The sequence below is a fragment of the Peromyscus californicus genome, unplaced genomic scaffold (assembly GCF_007827085.1).
Source record: "Peromyscus californicus insignis strain IS unplaced genomic scaffold, ASM782708v3 Scaffold_8__1_contigs__length_139910024, whole genome shotgun sequence".
Classification (NCBI taxonomy): domain Eukaryota; kingdom Metazoa; phylum Chordata; class Mammalia; order Rodentia; family Cricetidae; genus Peromyscus; species Peromyscus californicus.
Window position 1 is genome coordinate 95,128,885 of NW_026294606.1, and position 19,663 is coordinate 95,148,547.

Below are 19,663 nucleotides of genomic sequence, written 5' to 3' on the forward strand. Positions count from 1 at the left end.
CTCCTCCGGCATCCTCTCCGCCGCCGTCATCGCCACCGCCACAGCCAGCTGCGGAGGACCTTCCCGAGCCTGAAGCGCCCGGGATCCAAGCTCAGGGAGGCGAGCAGGCGAGGAGGGGGCCCAGGGCGAGCGGGAGAGAGAGAGAGAGAGAGAGCAAGAGAAAGAGAGAGAGCACATTGGCGTGAGCAGGGGGGAGGGAGGGCGGGCGCGGGGGGCTGCGGGCAGGGCGGGGGGTGTGTGCACGCTCGAGCTTTCGGGCCACAGCCACCGCCGCGCGAGCTAGAAGCGCCCTAGCCCGGCAAGCTGGCTCACCCGCTGGCCACCCAGCACAGCCCGCTGGCCCCTCTCCTGCAGCCCATCTGGCGGAGCGGCGGCGGCGGCGGCGGAGGCAGGAGGATGGCTTCAGAACTGGCAATGAACAATTCCGACCTGCCCACCAGTCCCCTGGCCATGGAATATGTTAATGACTTCGATCTGATGAAGTTTGAAGTGAAAAAGGAACCGGTGGAGACCGACCGCATCATCAGCCAGTGCGGCCGTCTCATCGCCGGGGGCTCGCTGTCCTCCACCCCCATGAGCACGCCCTGCAGCTCGGTGCCCCCGTCCCCCAGCTTCTCGGCGCCCAGCCCGGGCTCGGGCAGCGAACAGAAGGCGCACCTGGAAGACTACTACTGGATGACCGGCTACCCGCAGCAGCTCAACCCCGAGGCGCTGGGCTTCAGCCCGGAGGACGCGGTCGAGGCGCTCATCAGCAACAGCCACCAGCTCCAGGGTGGCTTCGATGGCTACGCGCGGGGAGCACAGCAGCTGGCCGCAGCGGCGGGGGCCGGCGCCGGCGCCTCCCTGGGCGGCAGCGGCGAGGAGATGGGCCCCGCCGCCGCCGTGGTGTCCGCCGTGATCGCCGCGGCTGCCGCGCAGAGCGGCGCGGCACCGCACTACCATCACCACCACCACCACACCACGGGGCACCACCACCACCCGACGGCCGGCGCCCCGGGAGCCGCGGGCGGCGCGTCCGCCTCTGCGGGCGGCGCGGGTGGCGCGGGCGGCGGTGGCCCGGCCAGTGCCGGGGGCGGCGGCGGCGGCGGCGGCGGCGGGGGCGCGGCGGGGGCGGGGGGCGCCCTGCACCCGCACCATGCCGCGGGAGGCCTGCACTTCGACGACCGCTTCTCGGACGAGCAGTTGGTGACCATGTCGGTGCGCGAGCTGAACCGGCAGCTGCGCGGGGTCAGCAAGGAGGAGGTGATCCGACTGAAGCAGAAGAGGCGGACCCTGAAAAACCGCGGCTATGCCCAGTCCTGCCGCTTCAAGAGGGTGCAGCAGAGACACGTCCTGGAGTCGGAGAAGAACCAGCTGCTGCAGCAGGTCGACCACCTCAAGCAGGAGATCTCCAGGCTGGTGCGCGAAAGGGACGCCTACAAGGAGAAATACGAGAAGTTGGTGAGCAGCGGGTTCCGAGAAAACGGCTCCAGCAGCGACAACCCGTCCTCTCCCGAATTTTTCATGTGAGTGTGACACGCGATCCCAGCTAGCCACCTTGTTAAATGCTCCGTGGGGGTCCTGCTCCTGAGTGGGCTTGCTAGTTGCAGGGCCACGCTCGCCACCACCTCTCCCCCTCCCCTGGCGAGTTTGCTCTCCTTGGCCTTGCACACACACACACACACACACACACACACACACACACACACACACACACCAAACTTGTGGTGGTGGTGACTGTTTTGAATTGGGGAGGGAAGGGGTGTCTGGCTCACGGATTGCCAACCTGAAATTCCCCATAACTTGTTAGCTTAGTTGTTTTTTTTTTTTAACACCGCCCCCCCCCCCCCCCGACACACACCCCGGACTTGCACAAGGGTCAAAGATCTGAGCAGAGTACTTCATGTAGGACATAGCTCACCTTTGAATCCAGCCATCATCGCCTGTATTTTTTTTTCTTTCTTCTTTTTCAGTTCATGAGCTGGTGTTCATTCTCTGTGTGTGTGTGTGTTTATTTTGTTTGGATTTTCTTTTGTTTTTTTCTTTGTTTTTGTTTATTTTTTGGAGCTTGCCGTGTTTCCCAACCTCCGCCCTCATCCCCCTGCACCATGTTCTTGAGATAAAAGAAAAAACAGCAGGTTTTTTTTTTCTCCTCCTGAGTTCTGTGAGATTGAGCTTGCAAAGGAAAAAAAAAAATGTGAAATGCTATAGACCTTGCAGCGTGCTGAGTTCCACCGGGTTTTTAGCATTGTTATGCTAAAACAGAAAGACCTAAAGCCCCTCCTGAACCTGCCACAATCAAGCCTGCATCAAGCTTCTGGGTGTGACTCCTGAGTTTTGGCCTTATGATGCCAAATCTGGAAGTTTAGTCAGCCATTAAAAAACAAACAAACAAACAAAAACACAAAAACAAATTTACTCTCATCTCATGCATTATGATGCTTGCTACTTTGTCTTAGCAACAATGAACTATAACAGTTTCAAAGACATTATGGAAAAGAGACATTATATTAATAAAAAAAGCCTGCATGCTGGACATGTATGGTATAATTATTTTTTTTCCTTTTTTTTTTCCCTTTTGGCTTGGAAATGGACTTTTGAAGACTTAGCGCATGGCATCCATACTTTTGTTTTACAGCCTCATGACTTTTTTGAGTTCAGAACAACAGCAGAAAAAGTAGAACCCCAGAGGCTTCCTCCCTTGAAAGTTTGCTTCTGCTCCCGACTGCTTTGAGTTACTATGGACTTCAGCCTCCCGTTGTAAATGCACTGAAGGCATTCCTTGTCAAAGACACCAGAATGGGCTACAAATTTACATGGCAAATATGACAGAACATAAATTAAATATTTTCTTTTTAGAAACGATGACGGACGCCTGCTTTGGGGCACTTTAAATTGTGCTCTTGCCAAAAGCAGTCTAAATTTTCTTTGAAAAGAAAGAAAGAAAAAGAAATCTGCCCCAATTATTTTTGGTTTGTTTTATTTTATTATTATTATTATTATTCTCTTTTTTTGGCTTTTGGTCATTGTCAAATGTGGAATGCTATGGGTTTCTAGTATATAATTTAATTATAGTTTTTATAATCTGTTAGCCCAGTTAAAATGTATGCTACAGATAAAGGAATGTTCTAGATAAATTTGAAAGAGTTAGGTCTGTGTAGCTGTAGCTTTTTTTAAAGACCGATGCACTAAATTGTTTACTGTTGTGATGTTAAGGGGGGTAGAGTTTGCAAGGGGACTGTTTAAAAAGTAGCTTCTGAAGCATGTGCTTGCAACTTAAATATAAGTTGGGTATGTGTAGTTCTTGCTATACCATGGACTGTATTGAAAACCAAAGTATTAAAGGGGAAATGCCCCTGTTTATATCTGTAGGGGTATTTTACATTCAAAAATGTATGTTTTTTTTCCAAAATTAAAGTATTTGGGACTGAATTGCACTAAGATATAACCTGCAAGCATATAATACAAAAAAAATCGCAAAACTGTTTAGAACGCTAACAAAATTTATGCAGTTATAAAAATGGCATTACTGCACAGTTTTAAAGCAATGCAGATTTTTTACAGTTGTGTTGTGGTGCAGAACTGGATTTTCTGTAACTTAAAAAAAAAATCCACAGTTTTAAAGGCAATAACCAGTAAATGTTATTTTCAGGGACTGACATCCTGTCTTTTAAAAAAAAAGAAAAGTAAATCTTACCACAATAAATCTACAAAAATCTTTTGTCAGTCACTTTTCTTTTACATATTTTGCTGTGCAAAATTGTTTTATAACTTGAGTTACTAACTAACCACGCGTGATGTTCTACATGCTTCTCTTTCATTTTCAATTCTGGTTATATCGAGAGAAAGAATAATCTACAATAATAAACTGCATTTTTTTTGATTCTGTTCCGTTTCTTAGTGTACAGATTAACTGGGCCCCATGTCTTGGATGTATTGGAGCTTGGATGTGAAATACAAAATGCATCCTCTTTGATTTCTGAACAAGGGAGTTGGAGGCAGTAATTCCAGGTGAAATTATAGGCTATTCTGAGAGTTGAGGAGTTTGGCACCATATAGGCACTAATAATATTTAATAGAGATATGAATTATGACATCTCAATTTTTTTTGCTCCCCAAAGTTTTTAGTTCCCCAATGAACTGAGCCATTAAAAAAGAGAGAAAGAGGGACAGAGACAGAAAGAGAAAAGAGAGAGAGAGACAGACAGACAGACATACACACACACACATACACATACACACACAAGAGTGTATCTTTCTGGACAGACTCTTTGGCTTCTGATCCAGGAGCAAATCCATCTAGAGAGATAGGACCAGAAAGTCAGACTGACCAGACGCACATTAGAACATATGCATTTAATGGCAAAGATAAACAATTCTTGCCATTTGGCCAAAACTGATTATTTTTTCTTCTTCCTTTACATGTCCTGATTTTCTTGTTGGCACGGCCTTGACAAGACTAAATATAAACACTTTGTACAAATCAAAGTTGTTTGATTTTACTTTATTTTTTTTAATTTTAAAAGAATTTTTAATTCTTTAAAATGCAAGTCATTTGTCTTAAGTGAGGGGGGAAAAAGTCCACCCTTTTCCCACAGAATTTCTAGTTCATACCAGGTTTAGCTTTGTTATTTAACTACGTTTCACTGGGAATATCGAAGAGTTGTCTCCACACAGACAAACTAGAGATTACATGAGTTCCCAAAATATAAATAGAAGAAGAAAATAATGCCTTCTGGGGTGAAAGTTATGCTATGATGTATTGCTGTTTTTCCCCAAAACAGGTTATGAATGGGGTCTAATTGAAAGATCGCTTGAAAAAAATCTGTTACCTTCATTTGAATTCCTAAACCCTGACCCATTTAAACTGACACAAATTCCTGCAACCATGTTACAAATACAAGCCATTTTCTCTTTTGGTATGCCTCCCTGGAAGTTAATGGAACAGCAGACAAAGCCAACACTGTTTTGAAAATATAGCTAAACACAATGACCTTTGTCTTGTTTTGTTTTCAATTCTTTTTCTTTTTTAAAAAACAAGATAATATTGCAACCCATAGTAAAGGCCTGATTTGTAAGGAAACAGGTAATTCTTCAGGCTGGTGAATTCTGGCCAGTTTCTCAGAGGCCCTCCTGGCTCTTTTGCACAGAACACAGGACACTATTTATTCTTCCTATATTGACCCCTCTTGATGAACTTGAATGCAAGTCTCCCAAACACTTAGTTTTGCTTGACAGAAATCTTAATTGAAAAACTTCTCGGATATGCTGTAAATTAGCCGTCCTCAGCTTCAGAGGTTTTAATTTCTCTGATTACAGCCAGAAAATATACACATATCACCCCTCTGGAGAGGACACGTCACTTGAACCAAACGCTCAGCAGCAGAAGGAAGATTTTAGGCAAATATATTCTTAGAATAAGAGCGACATCCGTAACACAATGGCTACAATTATTTATCAAAAAGTGAGACCTGAGTTGGAGGAAACACAATTGCATAATAATGAGGCATCCTGATAGGATTCTATAAGGCATATGAGAAGCCAGTTTGGGCCCCAGACATCAGAAAATAAAGCAGCAGCAGCAGCAGAGTGAGGATGAGGCTGAGGGACTGGCTTGAAGAAACAGTTAACCTCCACTGAAAAGCACTTTCAGACATGGTGAAACTTTGGGAGATAACAGTAAACACAACTAAACACAAAGAATCATACCCTGCCCAAATGTGCATTGTTACAAATAGATTCCTAAGTTTAAAAACAAAAAAGGAAGGAAAGAAAAAGGAAGAAATTAAATAAGAAAGTCTAGCTTTCCCTTTTACACTGCATTTGGGACTTTGTCTAAATAGTGTTAAAATTCCTTTCATTCCAATAATGAAACGGCCCCACTGGCAAGTTAGAGTCATCAGTAGGCTACGCCACATTTGGGAAGCCCAGCGGCATGTGCCCAATGTGTTCATGAGATATGAGTTGCACATAAGATGTATGCAAGCCGTACATTAAAAAATTATTTGTGGTTTTGGAGAATGATTTCCATTTTCCATGCCCTTTCTAAAGAAAAATTACTGTGTTAGAGAAGAAGGCTAATGAATATGTAACCACCATACTAAACAATTAACTACACCTCTTGTCCGAAGGACTCAGACCCACAGGAAAGGGTCCCTGCGCTTATCCGTGTACCAGGCATCCAACCAAACTGGGGTGATAGCTTTCAACCTACAATAATAGTTTAAAAAAATATATACTGGAATTAGAACCTCTGGAACCTGTGTGTGTGTGTGTGTGTGTGTGTGTGTGTGTGTGTGTGTGTGTGTGTATTACAAATATATCTATAAAAAAAACTTTCCCCACAGCAAACAGCTGGCATTTTAAAATGCATATTTAAGGCATGCACATTCTTAGCAGTATATCTTCATTTTTCACTGTTTTCCTGGCAGAGAATTGTACTAAGGGGGAAAAAAAGACAAGAATTTGACTTTTCCCCCCACCCCCAAACCCTTGCTGGGACAGCAGCTTGATGTGACTGGGCACCTTGGTTTTTCAAAGGCCGTGGTGATACTAGTATTGACTAGTTTCTATGATGTCAAACGTGCCATTTGTCAGACATAGTTGTAAATGAAACCAGTGAGTGGCAAAATACAGTTAGTTAAATACACACCCTCCGTGTGCTTCTCTCCTACACCCTATACCTACTATTATATTCTCTGAGACACTCAACAAAAATCACTTCCTTTTAATTTCCTGGCTTGTGTATGTTTCTCCTTTTCAAGGAATAAGTTATAACCATTTTTCACAACATATATCTGATATCTGAATATATTGACATTGAATAGGACCAACCTCGACCCGACTGATAAATCTACCATCTAGACATTTACAGCTTGGTACTGTGGCCACAGAGCCCCTTCCCACACAGACACTCCAAGGGGAGATGCTCTCTATTGCTGGAGTTGCCTGCTGCTAGTTAGCATCCTGTTCTCTCCTCCCCCTTTACCTCTTACCCTAGTCCTTTTCATGTGGTTAACATCAATTCGAGATTTTTAGGCTTTTAAATAGAACTTCTCTGGCCAAGCCACCAATTTTACTGTTAAAAGCACGAGGAGAGAAAAATGGTGTTCGCTTTCAGGGGTATGGCATACAGCTTGACTCTCTAGCCAGGCTCTGGGCATTTCCTGGGCCAAGTCACAGAAGTTGCTTAGGACACATCCCAAAGCTTCAGAGCACAGACAGTTTCCAAGGCCTTTGTTGTCTTGCTCTGTTCTGACCAAGGAAAACTTACCTCCATCGTCACACATTCTCAGCTTGATAAAAATAGCCCTGCTGTATATTGGACCAATCAATATTTTAAAATCTGATTGTCATTCTGGAATCTTTGCCCTTTTTTTTTTTCTTCCTCCTTCTTCCCCTTGGAGTGAAAGAGAAAGGAAGATGAAACTCGTGAGTGACAGCCTTCAGACATCTGATCACTGTGTCCAAAAAACTCACACTGCCGCTCTGAGGCCTTCGCGCTTACACAGCCTGTCAGTGAGAGCGGTAGGAAGTGCCTCGCAGCACACTTTGGAGGGCTGATTTGCAATGTTTTCCGCTGTGATTGACTTATATTTGATCAGAAAAATAATAATTTCGCTTCTTTCTTGGAAGAAGCACTGGTATTTAGGTTTGCTGTTTGGGGGATTTAGGAAAGTTTTCTCTGCAGTCAGAGGCTGTGTGGTTCCTGCCACTTCAGTTTACTCCTCAAGATACTGAACTCATAAGATGGACTCTATGCTTTCCTTCAAAACCCTGAAGTTTATTTTTGCTCTTAGCTGATCCTCAGCCTCAAAGATGTCCCAAGTCCAGGGTAGAGGGGTAACCATAGGGGACGGGGACAGAGTCCAGGGTCCTTTTATCGAAACCAGGATTTGTTTTTGCATTTCTCTAGAACAGAAGAAGCCTCAATCCACCTTCTCAAGAGATAGCTTTTATCCCTTGGTATACAAATCTTTAAAATGCTGGCATTAAAAGCCCCAGAAAAGGGGAATCTCTCCAGCCTTTGCTCCGTCCAGGCTCCTGAACAATCCAGACTCTAGCTGGCATTTTTACTCTAGCTGGAAGTTGGAGACATGGTGAGGGAATCTTGTAGGACTGGCTCGTGGTTGTTGGGGACACAAAGCAACACAGTCTTGAGACAAACTGGGGGCCTTGTTACCCTCTAGAGAGGAATGAGCAGAAAGAACAAGGCAAAATCAAATGGCAAAGCCCGGGTCATATAGCTGTAGCTATAGGAGGCGAGAAGGGAGGGAGACTGTGAAGGCGAGATTCCCCGGAATAAATAATTGCACAGGCTTTCACCTGCTCGGTGGTCAAAATCAGTTCCTGCATATGCATAAGGCAGGATTTGTGTGTAGTACTCCTGATCTCTAAAAGTGTGTACACACAGGCTTTCTCTTTTTCTTTTTTAAGTAGAGATCCGAAGGGAAAGGGAGCTTTGAGGAAACACTAGTGTCTTAATCGGAGGGAACATTTATGAATATTTTAGTTGGTTGTTTGAAAGTGGTAACAATATTTTGGACCACTCAGACGCTACATCCCAATATTTGTATATACACTGCACTAGGTTTTATGACATTGTAGCAGCTTTTGATGAGTTAAATTTGAAAGCCCTGTGTGTGTGTGTGTGTGTGTGTGTGTGTGTGTGTGTGTGTGTGTGTGTAAGAGAGGGGGGGGGAGTCTGCACAACAGACAAGGCCAAGATAGAAAGCACACATCAACAGCACACAGAAATCAGATGTTTATGTGAATGTGTATGAGTTGGACGGGTTTAAGAAACTCCCCAAACACATTTTCCAGAGGGAGGCTGTGAGAGGAATGTGGAGTTCCTCCCTGAAATCAGAGGGGGCATCTGCTGAATGCCTCCTCCTGCACAACTCAGCGTTCTGGTTTTTCTTCCTTTTTGTTAGAACGCAAATGCCCCCCTAGTAGACTTTAGATTACAACATCGCATTCCTTTCCTCTGCAAAAATCCATCTTGAGTTTTTAGCTGCCATTAGAAAGGGGCATTCATTCAAGAAGGGGGACTCAGAGGTGCATCCCTGCTTTGGGACAAAAAGCAGAGGGTGGAAGGAAACAGTTCTCGGCGTTCAGTCCCCACCCACCCACACTCCAGGCTTGGCTGATTCTGTTCCTAGATTTCTCGGTTGGAATCTTCTCTGATTCCCAATCTTGCCTGCTTCCAAACTGAGCTCTCAGAAGAAGGTATTTCCTTGTGTTTGGTTTAGAGAAGCTACCATACCTCGCAGAACTAGGCAGGAAGGAGGGAAATGTCATGTTGAGAACGGCTGTGACCTGCAAATCCGGACAAAGCTACACATGCCCTTTTTGCAACCAATATTTTCCCAGGTTCTAAGTGACAGCATCTGCTTCTGGAAGCCTCTAGAAGTGGGCTTTGGATGTCCTGTGGGAACTTTAGCAGAAGAAACATGAACCTGATGTCCATAAGACAATAGGCCACTTTAATCAAGTCTTAAAATCCAGAGGGAAGGAAGAGGCTGCAATTGCTAGGGAAGGAATTACTGACAAAGGCCAACCTTGACCTATGACCTCCAATTGCTTAGGGTCATCTCAGGTCATGCTTAGGGACTCTCCCAAGAATTATCTGTTTACAGGGAGCACTGATAAGAGGCTGGCAGACCTCTAGGTCCCCCACATATTGCTAAAAAGAGTGAGGCCCTTAACACCAACATTTCAGCCCCTTACCACCTGACCCCTGTCCCATCCAGGGTCCACCTCTTAATTGTCCGCACCCTTGCCTGTCACATCAGTCACACAGGGCCATGAGAGAGCCCCCTGGAGTGGTATGGTCTTCCAGCCAGGAAGCAGTTAATGCCACCACAAGTCACCCGAGGTGCAGTGTTGTGTGCAGACAAAGGTAGAGAGGGAAGAAGTTCAGAAGTCTGGTTAGCCTAGGGTGCATGGTTGCTCACTGTATAAAGCTTTCCATAGCTTGGAGGGAAGAGAAGGCAGGCAAGGAAAAGACTGAGAGAGGCCCCTTTTCCAGCATCTACACACTCCTCATCACACCACCAAGAACATATATCTGCCTCTGCCCATTGATATATACACTCGCCTTGTGGAGACCAGTCATATAGCTGGTCCCAATTCCTAGCCAGAGCTGAGGGGTCAGAGTGCTGGACACCTTTGGAGACTCCCCTGACTGGTGAACAGCAGATGGGAACCAGGCTGATCTAAGAGGCTGTCTGTGGCCAGTGGCTTTCTTAGGCCACCAGACAGTCCCTCAGTGCCCTGCCTGCAGCCACAGGTCTACTCAAAGCTGGTGCATGTTTGGGGACCAGGCACCAGTTTCACCTCTGAGGTGCCCAAACAGCAGTCTGGTGCTAGGGGCAACAGTGGCAGCCACAACCAGCTTGTCCCTGAGTCCTGTACTAGGCCCAGCGACAGCACCCCTGCAGGGAATCCCCATGTGCCTTGGTATCTGGCTGAAGTTGTCCTAGAGGAAGACTCTGGGTGGAGCAGACTTTCTGGGCTGTCAGAACCACCAGAGGAACTGTGCTGCTGGACCTGGGTGGGACAAAGTGTGCTGCCAGAACCTCTGCCTTTTTCCCCTGGGACGCTACTCTGCCTCCCAGCGCCCTGGAACTTTCTGTAAACAAGAGGAGCATCTCCCGAGCTCCAGAGCATCTGTGTGTTTTACTCTATTAACTTTCCAGATTTTTTCCCCTTTCCCCGTTTTGATTAGACAGAAGACGGAGAAGAGCGGGGACAGAGGATTTCAGGTAGCCTGTTTTGGAATCTTTAAAGTCTCTCTTCATGCTTTGGACTTTCCGGGGTCTGTAGCTGAGTGCCTCCTCACAGAACAAAGCCAGCTGAACAAGCTGTCAGAGGGCTTCTCGGACACTTGTTTGGCTTTTCTGGATTTAACGCAATTCCAAACTGCCAGCACCTCGGAATTGTCTCCATAGGGCGGACTTTAAAGGAAACACGATGGAATGGCCTCAACCCAGGTAGCCTCTTTCTCATAGGCACTGTCCTTTGGGAGCGGTGAAGCCAGGCAGCCCCTTGTGTCTTAATGAACAAATATTCTACATTTTAACTCTGTCTCTCAGTGCAGGACTTAGCTATGCGGGTGAATATTCTGAAACCAAAACAATGATTATGCATCACAGGCACTTTTAATACTGTTAGATTATTATTTTTTTTTTTAAAAAAAAATCCTTTTTGACAGGAAGGAAAAAGAAAAAAAAAAGTCCAGTGGTAACTACACCACATCAAATCTGTTTTTAAAACCCATATTTGTGTCATTCTGGTTTTAGACAACAAATTCAAAATATTCCGGCCTCTGCCATTGATTTATATATTTGGCTCTTTTGATGTAACACAGTGAAATGCAGAGGCCGTTTAAAGATAAATCTGCAGTTTCTACTACTTTATGAAATTAGAATGGTCACAGGGTAAATTTCTTCTGTCCATTGGGCCCTGCATGAACAGAAGAACTAGGCTTGCTTTGGCTTGTCTTGGAAAAACTCCTCACCTACGAAAGACACATGACACTCCACCCCCCTGTCTGTCTAGGGCCATTGTGAGACATGGCAGACGACCTCTGACATATTTTCAGGGCATACTTTCCACTTCCTGGTGCACTCGCTGTGGTGTGAAGGGACCGAGCCCTTTTGAAATACTAACTTGAACATTGGTGTTCACTCTCGTGCTGTTAAAACAGCAACAACCTCCTCGGTGGTTAGGGTAAGAGGCTCTGTGCTGTCAGCGATCCGGCCTCGATTACACGGTCATGGTTCAGCTCAAAACTCCCCTATCCCGCTGTTATCAGAGATCCCTGACCCTCCCCGCTCCCCAGTGGTTAATCTAGGCAAAAGTAGCAGGACAACAGCAAATACAAAGCAACAAGGATGCACTGGCTTTTGGACTCCGTTCAGGTGTGCAAACACCAGGGCCCTCCTCCCACAGGCTTTGGAGAGTAAGTGCCTAGATAATCGGATAGGTTCCCCAGGTAGCCGGAGCATAGAGGTCATCCTGCGGAAAATGACACCAATGATCTAAAAAGGACAGCTACTTTATGAGATTTCAGGCAAGATGCCAAATATTGCATTTAATGAAGCTGATTCTTTTCCTCCCAAAATAACAGATACTATCAATGACAGGGCCGGGAAGGACAGGGTGAGGGGGGCATTTTTGCAAAGCCCACATCCAATTATTGCTTTGTAATATTTTTCTAAAATTGTAAAATGCCCTGCTGGTATCTGAGCTCATGTAAATCCTCCTTGTCAAATCTTAACATGTTTGCTATATCCCCACTAAAGGGTTCATGCCGATATTCCTTCCACCGCCTCCTAGGTTTCCATACCCATCCATTCACTTGCATTTCTATGAGAATCTATTGTTCACAAAGATGGCTTTTTTTTTTAAGAAGAGAAGGTTATTCTAAATGGGAAATTTTAAATTTTTATTGTTTTCTTTTGTTTTGAGATTAACTATCTAAATTTCCAGTAAGGAACAGTTTATCTTAATGGCACACTTCCAGGTTTTGAAACAATTTCAGTGTATTTCTCGTTTCTTTTTTACTCCCTCCTTCTTGTAAAAATATATATTTAGGAAGAGACAAGTATGTGAAGACTAGACAAGTGGATCTCATGGTTATTAAAGCATTTCAATGGGAAACACAAATGAAAACACGTGATTAATTTCCGATGGTCTCGGCAGGTACAAGGGCCAGGATTTGTTTATCCGAGCAGTGTTATACTTTACACAAAAAGCATTCGAAAGAATAAAAGTTACAAAGCTGAGTGACAATTTAAGTGAAGATTACGCGTTCAGCTACACAGCCTCTGGGATCCAGCATGTGAATAAGCATTTTGTCTATTTGTTCCCACCAATTGGAAAACCGTCCAAATAGAAGTGTGGCAGATTAGAGGGAAATAATGAAATATCCTTGTTGGGGGGCGGGGGAGATAGACTGACTTACTAGTCTATTGCAGTTACCGTACACAGATTTCCCCAAACCACGCTGAATCTTTTAAATTAGATTTTAAATATATTTTGACAGCCTGGACTGGTACAGTGTGACTATCCGTGGGAGGAAATGACAAGTCTGTTTTGTTATTAAGCTGCTGTCTAGAAAATATTAGGTTCTGTACAGCAAATGAACACTATTTTGTCATCCACGTTAGTATAGCTAATAGAAATAAGCTGAGGGTTTTTTTTGTTTTTGTTTGTTTGTTTGTTTGTTTGTTTGTTTTTGGAAAGGCAAGCATTTTGAATTATTGTGCTTGGTTATTCATTCTATAACAATAAGTCTTTTTTTTTCTTTTTTTAAGCAACCTCATTTTCAATCCTTCATTCTGAGTATTCCTGGCTACCAATTTAAACAGAAAAAAAATAATAAACAAAGGGATGACATCTAAATGCTACTATTTGTTAAGAAAACACTTGTAGTGATTGTCCGGAGTGGCTAGTAAAATAGACCACAGAGATGGAGGAGAGGGCACAGTCTGGATGAGCAGGCACCCAGGAAGCGCCCAAAAAACTGGGCCTGTGGTTCCTCTGAGGAACTAGCAATGGGAGAGACAGAAGCCAACTAGACATTGTATAGATCCCCCTTCTATGAACCCAGGATGGCTTGGTTCTCTGTGAATTGAGAACAGTTTTAAAGCTGATGCTAGGCCAGTGGCATCCCACTTTGGGGCCTATAACCAAGAGGAGGCTTCCTTCGCTGTGGACTTCTTCCTTCCATTCAGACCCAATTTCTGGCTTGGTAAGGCTGAGACCACCATGCAAGATCACCTAGACCAGATTGTTCTTCTTTTAACCGTTTCTGCCTTGTCATAGATAGCTAAGCGACCTTGCACATACTGTCTTTCAAAGGCTCTTCCCAGATATTAATCATCCTTTGTTTATTTTAATATATTTACTGAATCAGGTACCCAAGGGACTCTTCTACATCTGTGATGTGAGCAAAGCAGTTGGCCGGAATCAAACAGGTACGCGTGGATCTTCGATATGCATGTGCTTGTTTGGATGGATTTGCCGTGTGAGGGAGGGAACGTAAGCCAGCAGCAACCCTGCAGCCAGCAATACTGTGCTCCTCAGACACGAGGAGGAATTCCTGTTCTCAGTCCTTTTAGTAGTAGTGTCTCACATGCGACATAAATTGTGACACTTGGTACTGTAAGAATGGCACAAGCTGTCTGGGTGAGAACCAGCATGCTGTTCTGTATTGATTTCTTTACATTATTATCTGTCTCATACAGAATAACTAATCCAATCTGAACAGATCTCAAACCCTTCATCCTGGTACCACAAACCTTTGCCCACACTGGAGAAGGCAGTCCTTCTCCTTGAATGTCAGACCATTGGATGAATTTGAGCAAAACTGACATCCACTCTCTTGATCAATTCTACCTGAATTTGTGAACATTCCAAATTTACAATGGCTTATAACATCTGCACTCACATTTGGAGATTTTAGCATAATTTCCACGCAGAGTGCTGTCCTTCTGAATCCATATGTGTCTGTGGCGCCACCTTCCACAGCAATCGGAGGCAGAAGGGGAAGGAAGGAGGCACGTGGAAGGCCACAATCTGATTTTCATCTACCAGAGAAAATAAAATGGAGCTGTTTAAACGTGTTTTCAACTCCAAGTATCCCAGCATGGATTTAATTATGAACCCTCTGCATTTGGAGAGCCAGAGTCACACTCTCACCCCAGTCACTGCGTAGTGTCATGGTTTTATGTGTTCTTTTTACTTCTCATTAGCTAGTGAAACAAAGTATGATTTTTTTTTGTTATTACAAAGTTTGCTTGCTGAGAAATTTGCATGAAATACTTGTATTTTTTTCCTTCTGGTATCTAGCAAAACTGAAGCAGAGGGTGGGGGGTAAAGGTCACACTGTCAAATTGTAGTTCTTCGAAAAGGAAGCTCTTGAGGGATCCAGTAAATGAGAGAATTGGGGGAAAAAAAAACAGAGCTCACTTTCCTCCTCTATTCAAAAGTAGTGTCTGATTATTTACATACATTTGCTGTGGTGAGGAAAGTCTCATTTTTTATAATTGCACTGTGAATACACAATATGGTTTCTCTGCTAGCCTTATAAAAAATTAACAGTTTTTTAAAAGGAATTTATGTATTTAAATTTGAACTTGGTGTATTCCTTCAGTGTGGTTCGTATGTCCTATGTGCATGCAGTTGCAGAACTTATTCCTTTCTTGTGCAGATCTTTATAATTCTAATTTGAAAGTCACCTGTTAAATACAATGATCTAGGCCTACTGGCAGGTTTTGTAACATTGAAACCATCCATTTTGAGCAAAAAGTTAATGAACATTAAAAGCAAGTTTCACACTGGTCCTAACCACACTGGTAATATTTCATATAAGGTTACCAGTGGGGGAGAAATCAAATTTCAGCTGTGAACATGATTGACAGGCAAGAGCAAGGGAGAGAAAGACATTTGGCCAGGAGGGGAATTTGGGGAGGAGGACAGTGCCTCCAAGTTCCTTTATGGCATTAGGTATTACAAGCCAATGTATAGAGAGCTCAGTGCCTGGTGCTCTGGGGAGAGTTGCTTAGCTTATTTTTGGAAAATCACTTTGGCTAAGGGATTTCACTCAGGGAAGTGCAAATATGGTGAAGCAATAGGCTTTCTGCCTCTTGCTAATTTCAGCCACGCACAGCTTAGTAGCTCATGTCTGGCACTTGAACGTTAAGGTAGGTATTGAAAATGGAACCACAAATTTGGAGGGAGCTATCTAGTTGATTTTTATTTATTGTCAGAAATACAGTCTAGATTATGTGATGGTTCATGGTCATATTACAAAATACTCATCCAAGGGCTAGAGATACAGCTCAACTCTTCAGGGCTTACACTGCTCTCGAAGAGGCCCCTGTTCAGATCCCAGCACCCATATTGGGAGCTTCCCAACCACCTGTAACTTCAGCTCCAAGATATCTGACATGTTCTCTGGCCTCCAGGGGCACCTAACAGATGCAGACAGACTTACTGACACACACATAATTTTAAAATATTCACCTAGTTGATATTAAAAGAAGATTAAATTCTCTGCTGCAGTAGAATCCTTTGACCTTGACTAACATTTTCTATTATGTATAACAGACACAGATCTACTAATAGTCAAAATGCATATAGACCTTCCTTCTCAAGAAAGTTCTCCTAACATGCAAGCCTGAACACCTAAGCATGGTTTGTCTTCCCTCTGTCCAGTCAACTTACTTCCTGACTGACTTGTCCCACAGCCTCACATGGCAACAGCGACTGTTGCCATGGAAACAAGTGATGCTATTGCCTGACCCTATGGCCCAGGGTGGCTTTTGAACTAGCCTTTGAAGCTGTCTCCTGGGTTGAAGTGTACTAAGGTATGATCTAACTACCTGTGATTCGCATCAAATTAGAAAGCGACCCTTTCCGTTCCTGTGTCTTGAGGTACTGACATGGGTCTTGGAAGGTGGTAACAGGTCACAACCAGCTCATATGTCTGTTCTGACCATTTCAGATGTTCCTGCTATTGGTTTAGACTAACCTGGATGCAGTCAGGTCTTACACAGCTGTCTTAGGCATGACAGATGAGACACACACACAAGGGAGAGGCTGGTGGTGGCTGTCCTCTCACCTAACGGAGATGAAATTTGCAGAAATATGCCTTGTTCCTGTATTCCACCCCCTGCCCACCAGTCTTCACAGCATGGGCAGGATTTTCTCTGGCCTTCCCTATACCCATTGAATGACTTCAGAAAGTAATCAGGTGTATGGAAGGCCACCCGCTATTTTTTTTTTTTTTTTTTTTTTTTTTTTTTTTTTTTTTTTTGGTTTTTCGAGACAGGGTTTCTCTGTGTAGCTTTGCGCCTTTCCTGGGACTCACTTGGTAGCTCAGGCTGGCCTCGAACTCACAGAGATCCGCCTGGCTCTGCCTCCCGAGTGCTGGGATTAAAGGCGTGCGCCACCACCGCCCGGCAAGCCACCCGCTATTTTATGAACAGGGTAACATGAAACGACAAGACAAAGACAACGTCTTCAAAGGCTTGTCCTTGTCTACCTGTCTCTCGGTGTTGTCTATAAGCCTCAGGAAATAAAGTGCAAACGTAAGTTCATGATTCCCAAAGAACATGGGTGCCTCAGCACAATATGTGCACCTGTTTAGTTATGACATAGAGACACCACACCCAGGATCCCTCACAGAACCTATGAGAATATTTGGTCAGAAATGATTAATCTGTATTTCCACACAAAGGAACGCTGCCCTCCCCAAGACTGTAAGTTCTGATTGGCACCAAATTTTTGGTGGACCCTGTCCCTGGATAAAGGCTGATTGGGGCATCTAGACAATAAGTCTTTAGAAGAAATCCTCTAAGGAAGAATATATTCCATCTCTCTTGAGCATTTGTAGTGGGGACCATTCTGGTAAAACCCCGTGAGTGTATTTCAAGCTTATTGAATTTTTATATCCTTTGATGCTGAGACAATTAGGGAAAAGATTTTGTTTAAAGTGTTTCGTGATCCCGACTCACCCTAATTGTTTTCTGTTGCTGCTGTTTGTTTATTTAGATTAAGCTCCTCCCCAATTCAACCAATTCATGACAGTGGGCTACTAGCTTAATCCCACCATCTAAACGTCTAGTCTTTTCTCTAACCTCGAGATGCTCTTGAAGTGGTGAACTTAAAGAAAGAAATATTTTATATTTAGTTGAAGGACATGAGAGGAGGAAATTCTGCAAACCCTGCAGCCCTCGTGACTTACAGCAAAAGTGATTCTTTTGTAAGGAAGTTTCATCATAAAGGCATGTGTGCCGTCACCTGTCAAAAGCTCAGACTTCCAGCCTGCCTTCCACACCAACATTTAAACTCCCTCTTCTCTCCCTGGCAGAGTCAGGCATTTCCTTACCCTGAAAAGGACTATCAAGATTTGTGTGGGCATTTCTTTTTCTGTTCCCAGCACTCAAAAGAAATTATCAGCCATAAATGAGCTAAGCACTGGGGATCAGGGAGTTTTGCTTGCTTGTTTTTAGTTTCCATTTAAAATCTTTGGACAACACCAGGACAAGGAGAAGCCAGCAGAGTTAGTAAACCTGTCTTTCTAGGCATCTACTGGGGATAAAGTAAAGCTATTAATTAGCACCATGCCTTTTTAGGGTGGAACTAATATCATCCAGAAAGAGAGAGAAGTGTGGTTTCAGGGCTCCGTGGGAATATCAAACCTGTGGTGGGATTTACAGATATTGTCAACTGAGTCTTATGGTGGCAGCAGGTGTAAGCCCTGGCAGATATTAATACCTCATTAACGGTGCAAGAATGCATCCTATGATGAAGTCATCGGGGATCAAGAAAGACAGAGAGATGAAGGAGGGTCTTGCTGGTAGGATTTTGTTTTCCTCTTTTTGTTCTGCAAGCATCATCTAATGTGGTTATTCACATGCAGCCGAGAAGGTTTTGGCTTCGTCTTTCCTGTCTGTTGAAAAGCACAGTAAGTTCATTTGCTAGCAGATAGGCAGTAGAGGTGAGAATTGAATTGATCGCAAATGCTCCGAGAAATTGACCCTGAGGTCATCTTCCCTTAAATTGGGTTCCACATACAAAGTTTCTTTTCTTCCCTGGCCCCTGCCTACTCCCAGCAGCAGAATTGAGTTGGGGGCTATAATTATTTAAAGGAATTCCTAGGCACCGGGGTTGACTCTCCTTCTGTACCCTTAATCAAAATAGAGACCTTTTGTTACTGACGGTAGTTAATTAAAGAGCTGGCATCTGTACCGCTGTGGTGTGCCTCTGGCTTGTTTATATTTTAAAATGAGGTTCATGCCTGATGTACATGAAAAGAAGGGACCATAGCTGCTGTGGAGTTGCAACTGTCCTGAACATGAATAGAATGGAATGGAATGGAATGGAATGGAATGGAATGGAATGGAATGGAATAGAATAGAATAGAATAGAATAGAATAGAATAGAATAGAATAGAATAGAATAGAGTAGAATAGAATAGAATAGAACAGAATAGAATTTTCTGTTTACCTTTGTTATTTCTCTGCCTCTTGTCCCTCCCATTCTCCTACTCCCTTCCCCCTCCTCATTTGCCCTCCCCTCTCCTTATCTTCCCCTCCCTCCTCCTCCCTCACTCCTTCCCATACCCTGCAATGGAAAACAGAGGTTCCTTTAGAAAAATCTCAAGGCATGAACTATCGGTTCACAATGTTGGAATCTCACCCTGAATGAGATGAGGGAACATGTCTGCTGGTGACAGGTTCAGGCCTTCTCCTTTCTGCTCATGGAGGGTAGCTGAGAGACCAGAAATTCCTGTACCAATGCTGACCTTTGTGAGCGAAGAGGGGTTGTTTTGTCCTACGCTCCTGTGGGTAGCTCAAGTTCTGTCCACCTCTCAAGATGCTCAAAGGCTGCTTTGTTATTACTTACTTTGTTAATGTCTTATTCTCCTCCTGCTCCTGCTTCTCTGCCTCCGCCCCCTGCACGGTCTCCCTTTAAATTGCTAACAGGTTCTTGCCGTTACCTAGTAGAATATAAAAGCAAAATGCGTGGGCTACTACCAGTTTTCTCTTGCGCTTTTGGAGATTGAAGCCTGGGTGTGTGATCCTGGAGCAGACAGGGGAGAGGAGGGAAACTGGGTTTCTGTGTGTCGAGGAGCTGAGTGTGCTACGCTGCCTGAGGCTGAGGACTC

The 19,663-nt window shown here is 44.3% G+C and overlaps 1 protein-coding gene across 4 annotated transcripts in view; it reads left to right on the plus strand.

The window, feature by feature from the left end:
* Positions 1–221: 221 nt before the first annotated feature.
* Positions 222–19,663, plus strand: part of Maf (MAF bZIP transcription factor) — a 358,749-nt gene continuing 339,307 nt past the window's right edge. Inside the window, exons 1-2 of one of the 4 annotated variants that reach the window (XM_052729316.1) lie at positions 222–1,505; positions 13,904–13,964. In XM_052729316.1, coding sequence (XP_052585276.1) covers positions 397–1,505; positions 13,904–13,937 — 1,143 coding nt within the window. In that variant the 5' untranslated portion in view covers positions 222–396 and the 3' untranslated portion in view covers positions 13,938–13,964. Of the gene's footprint in view, positions 1,506–1,952; positions 3,863–5,850; positions 5,951–13,903; positions 13,965–19,663 lie in introns of those variants that run through there. The other 3 variants (XM_052729319.1, XM_052729318.1, XM_052729317.1) reach the window with 3 other exon arrangements.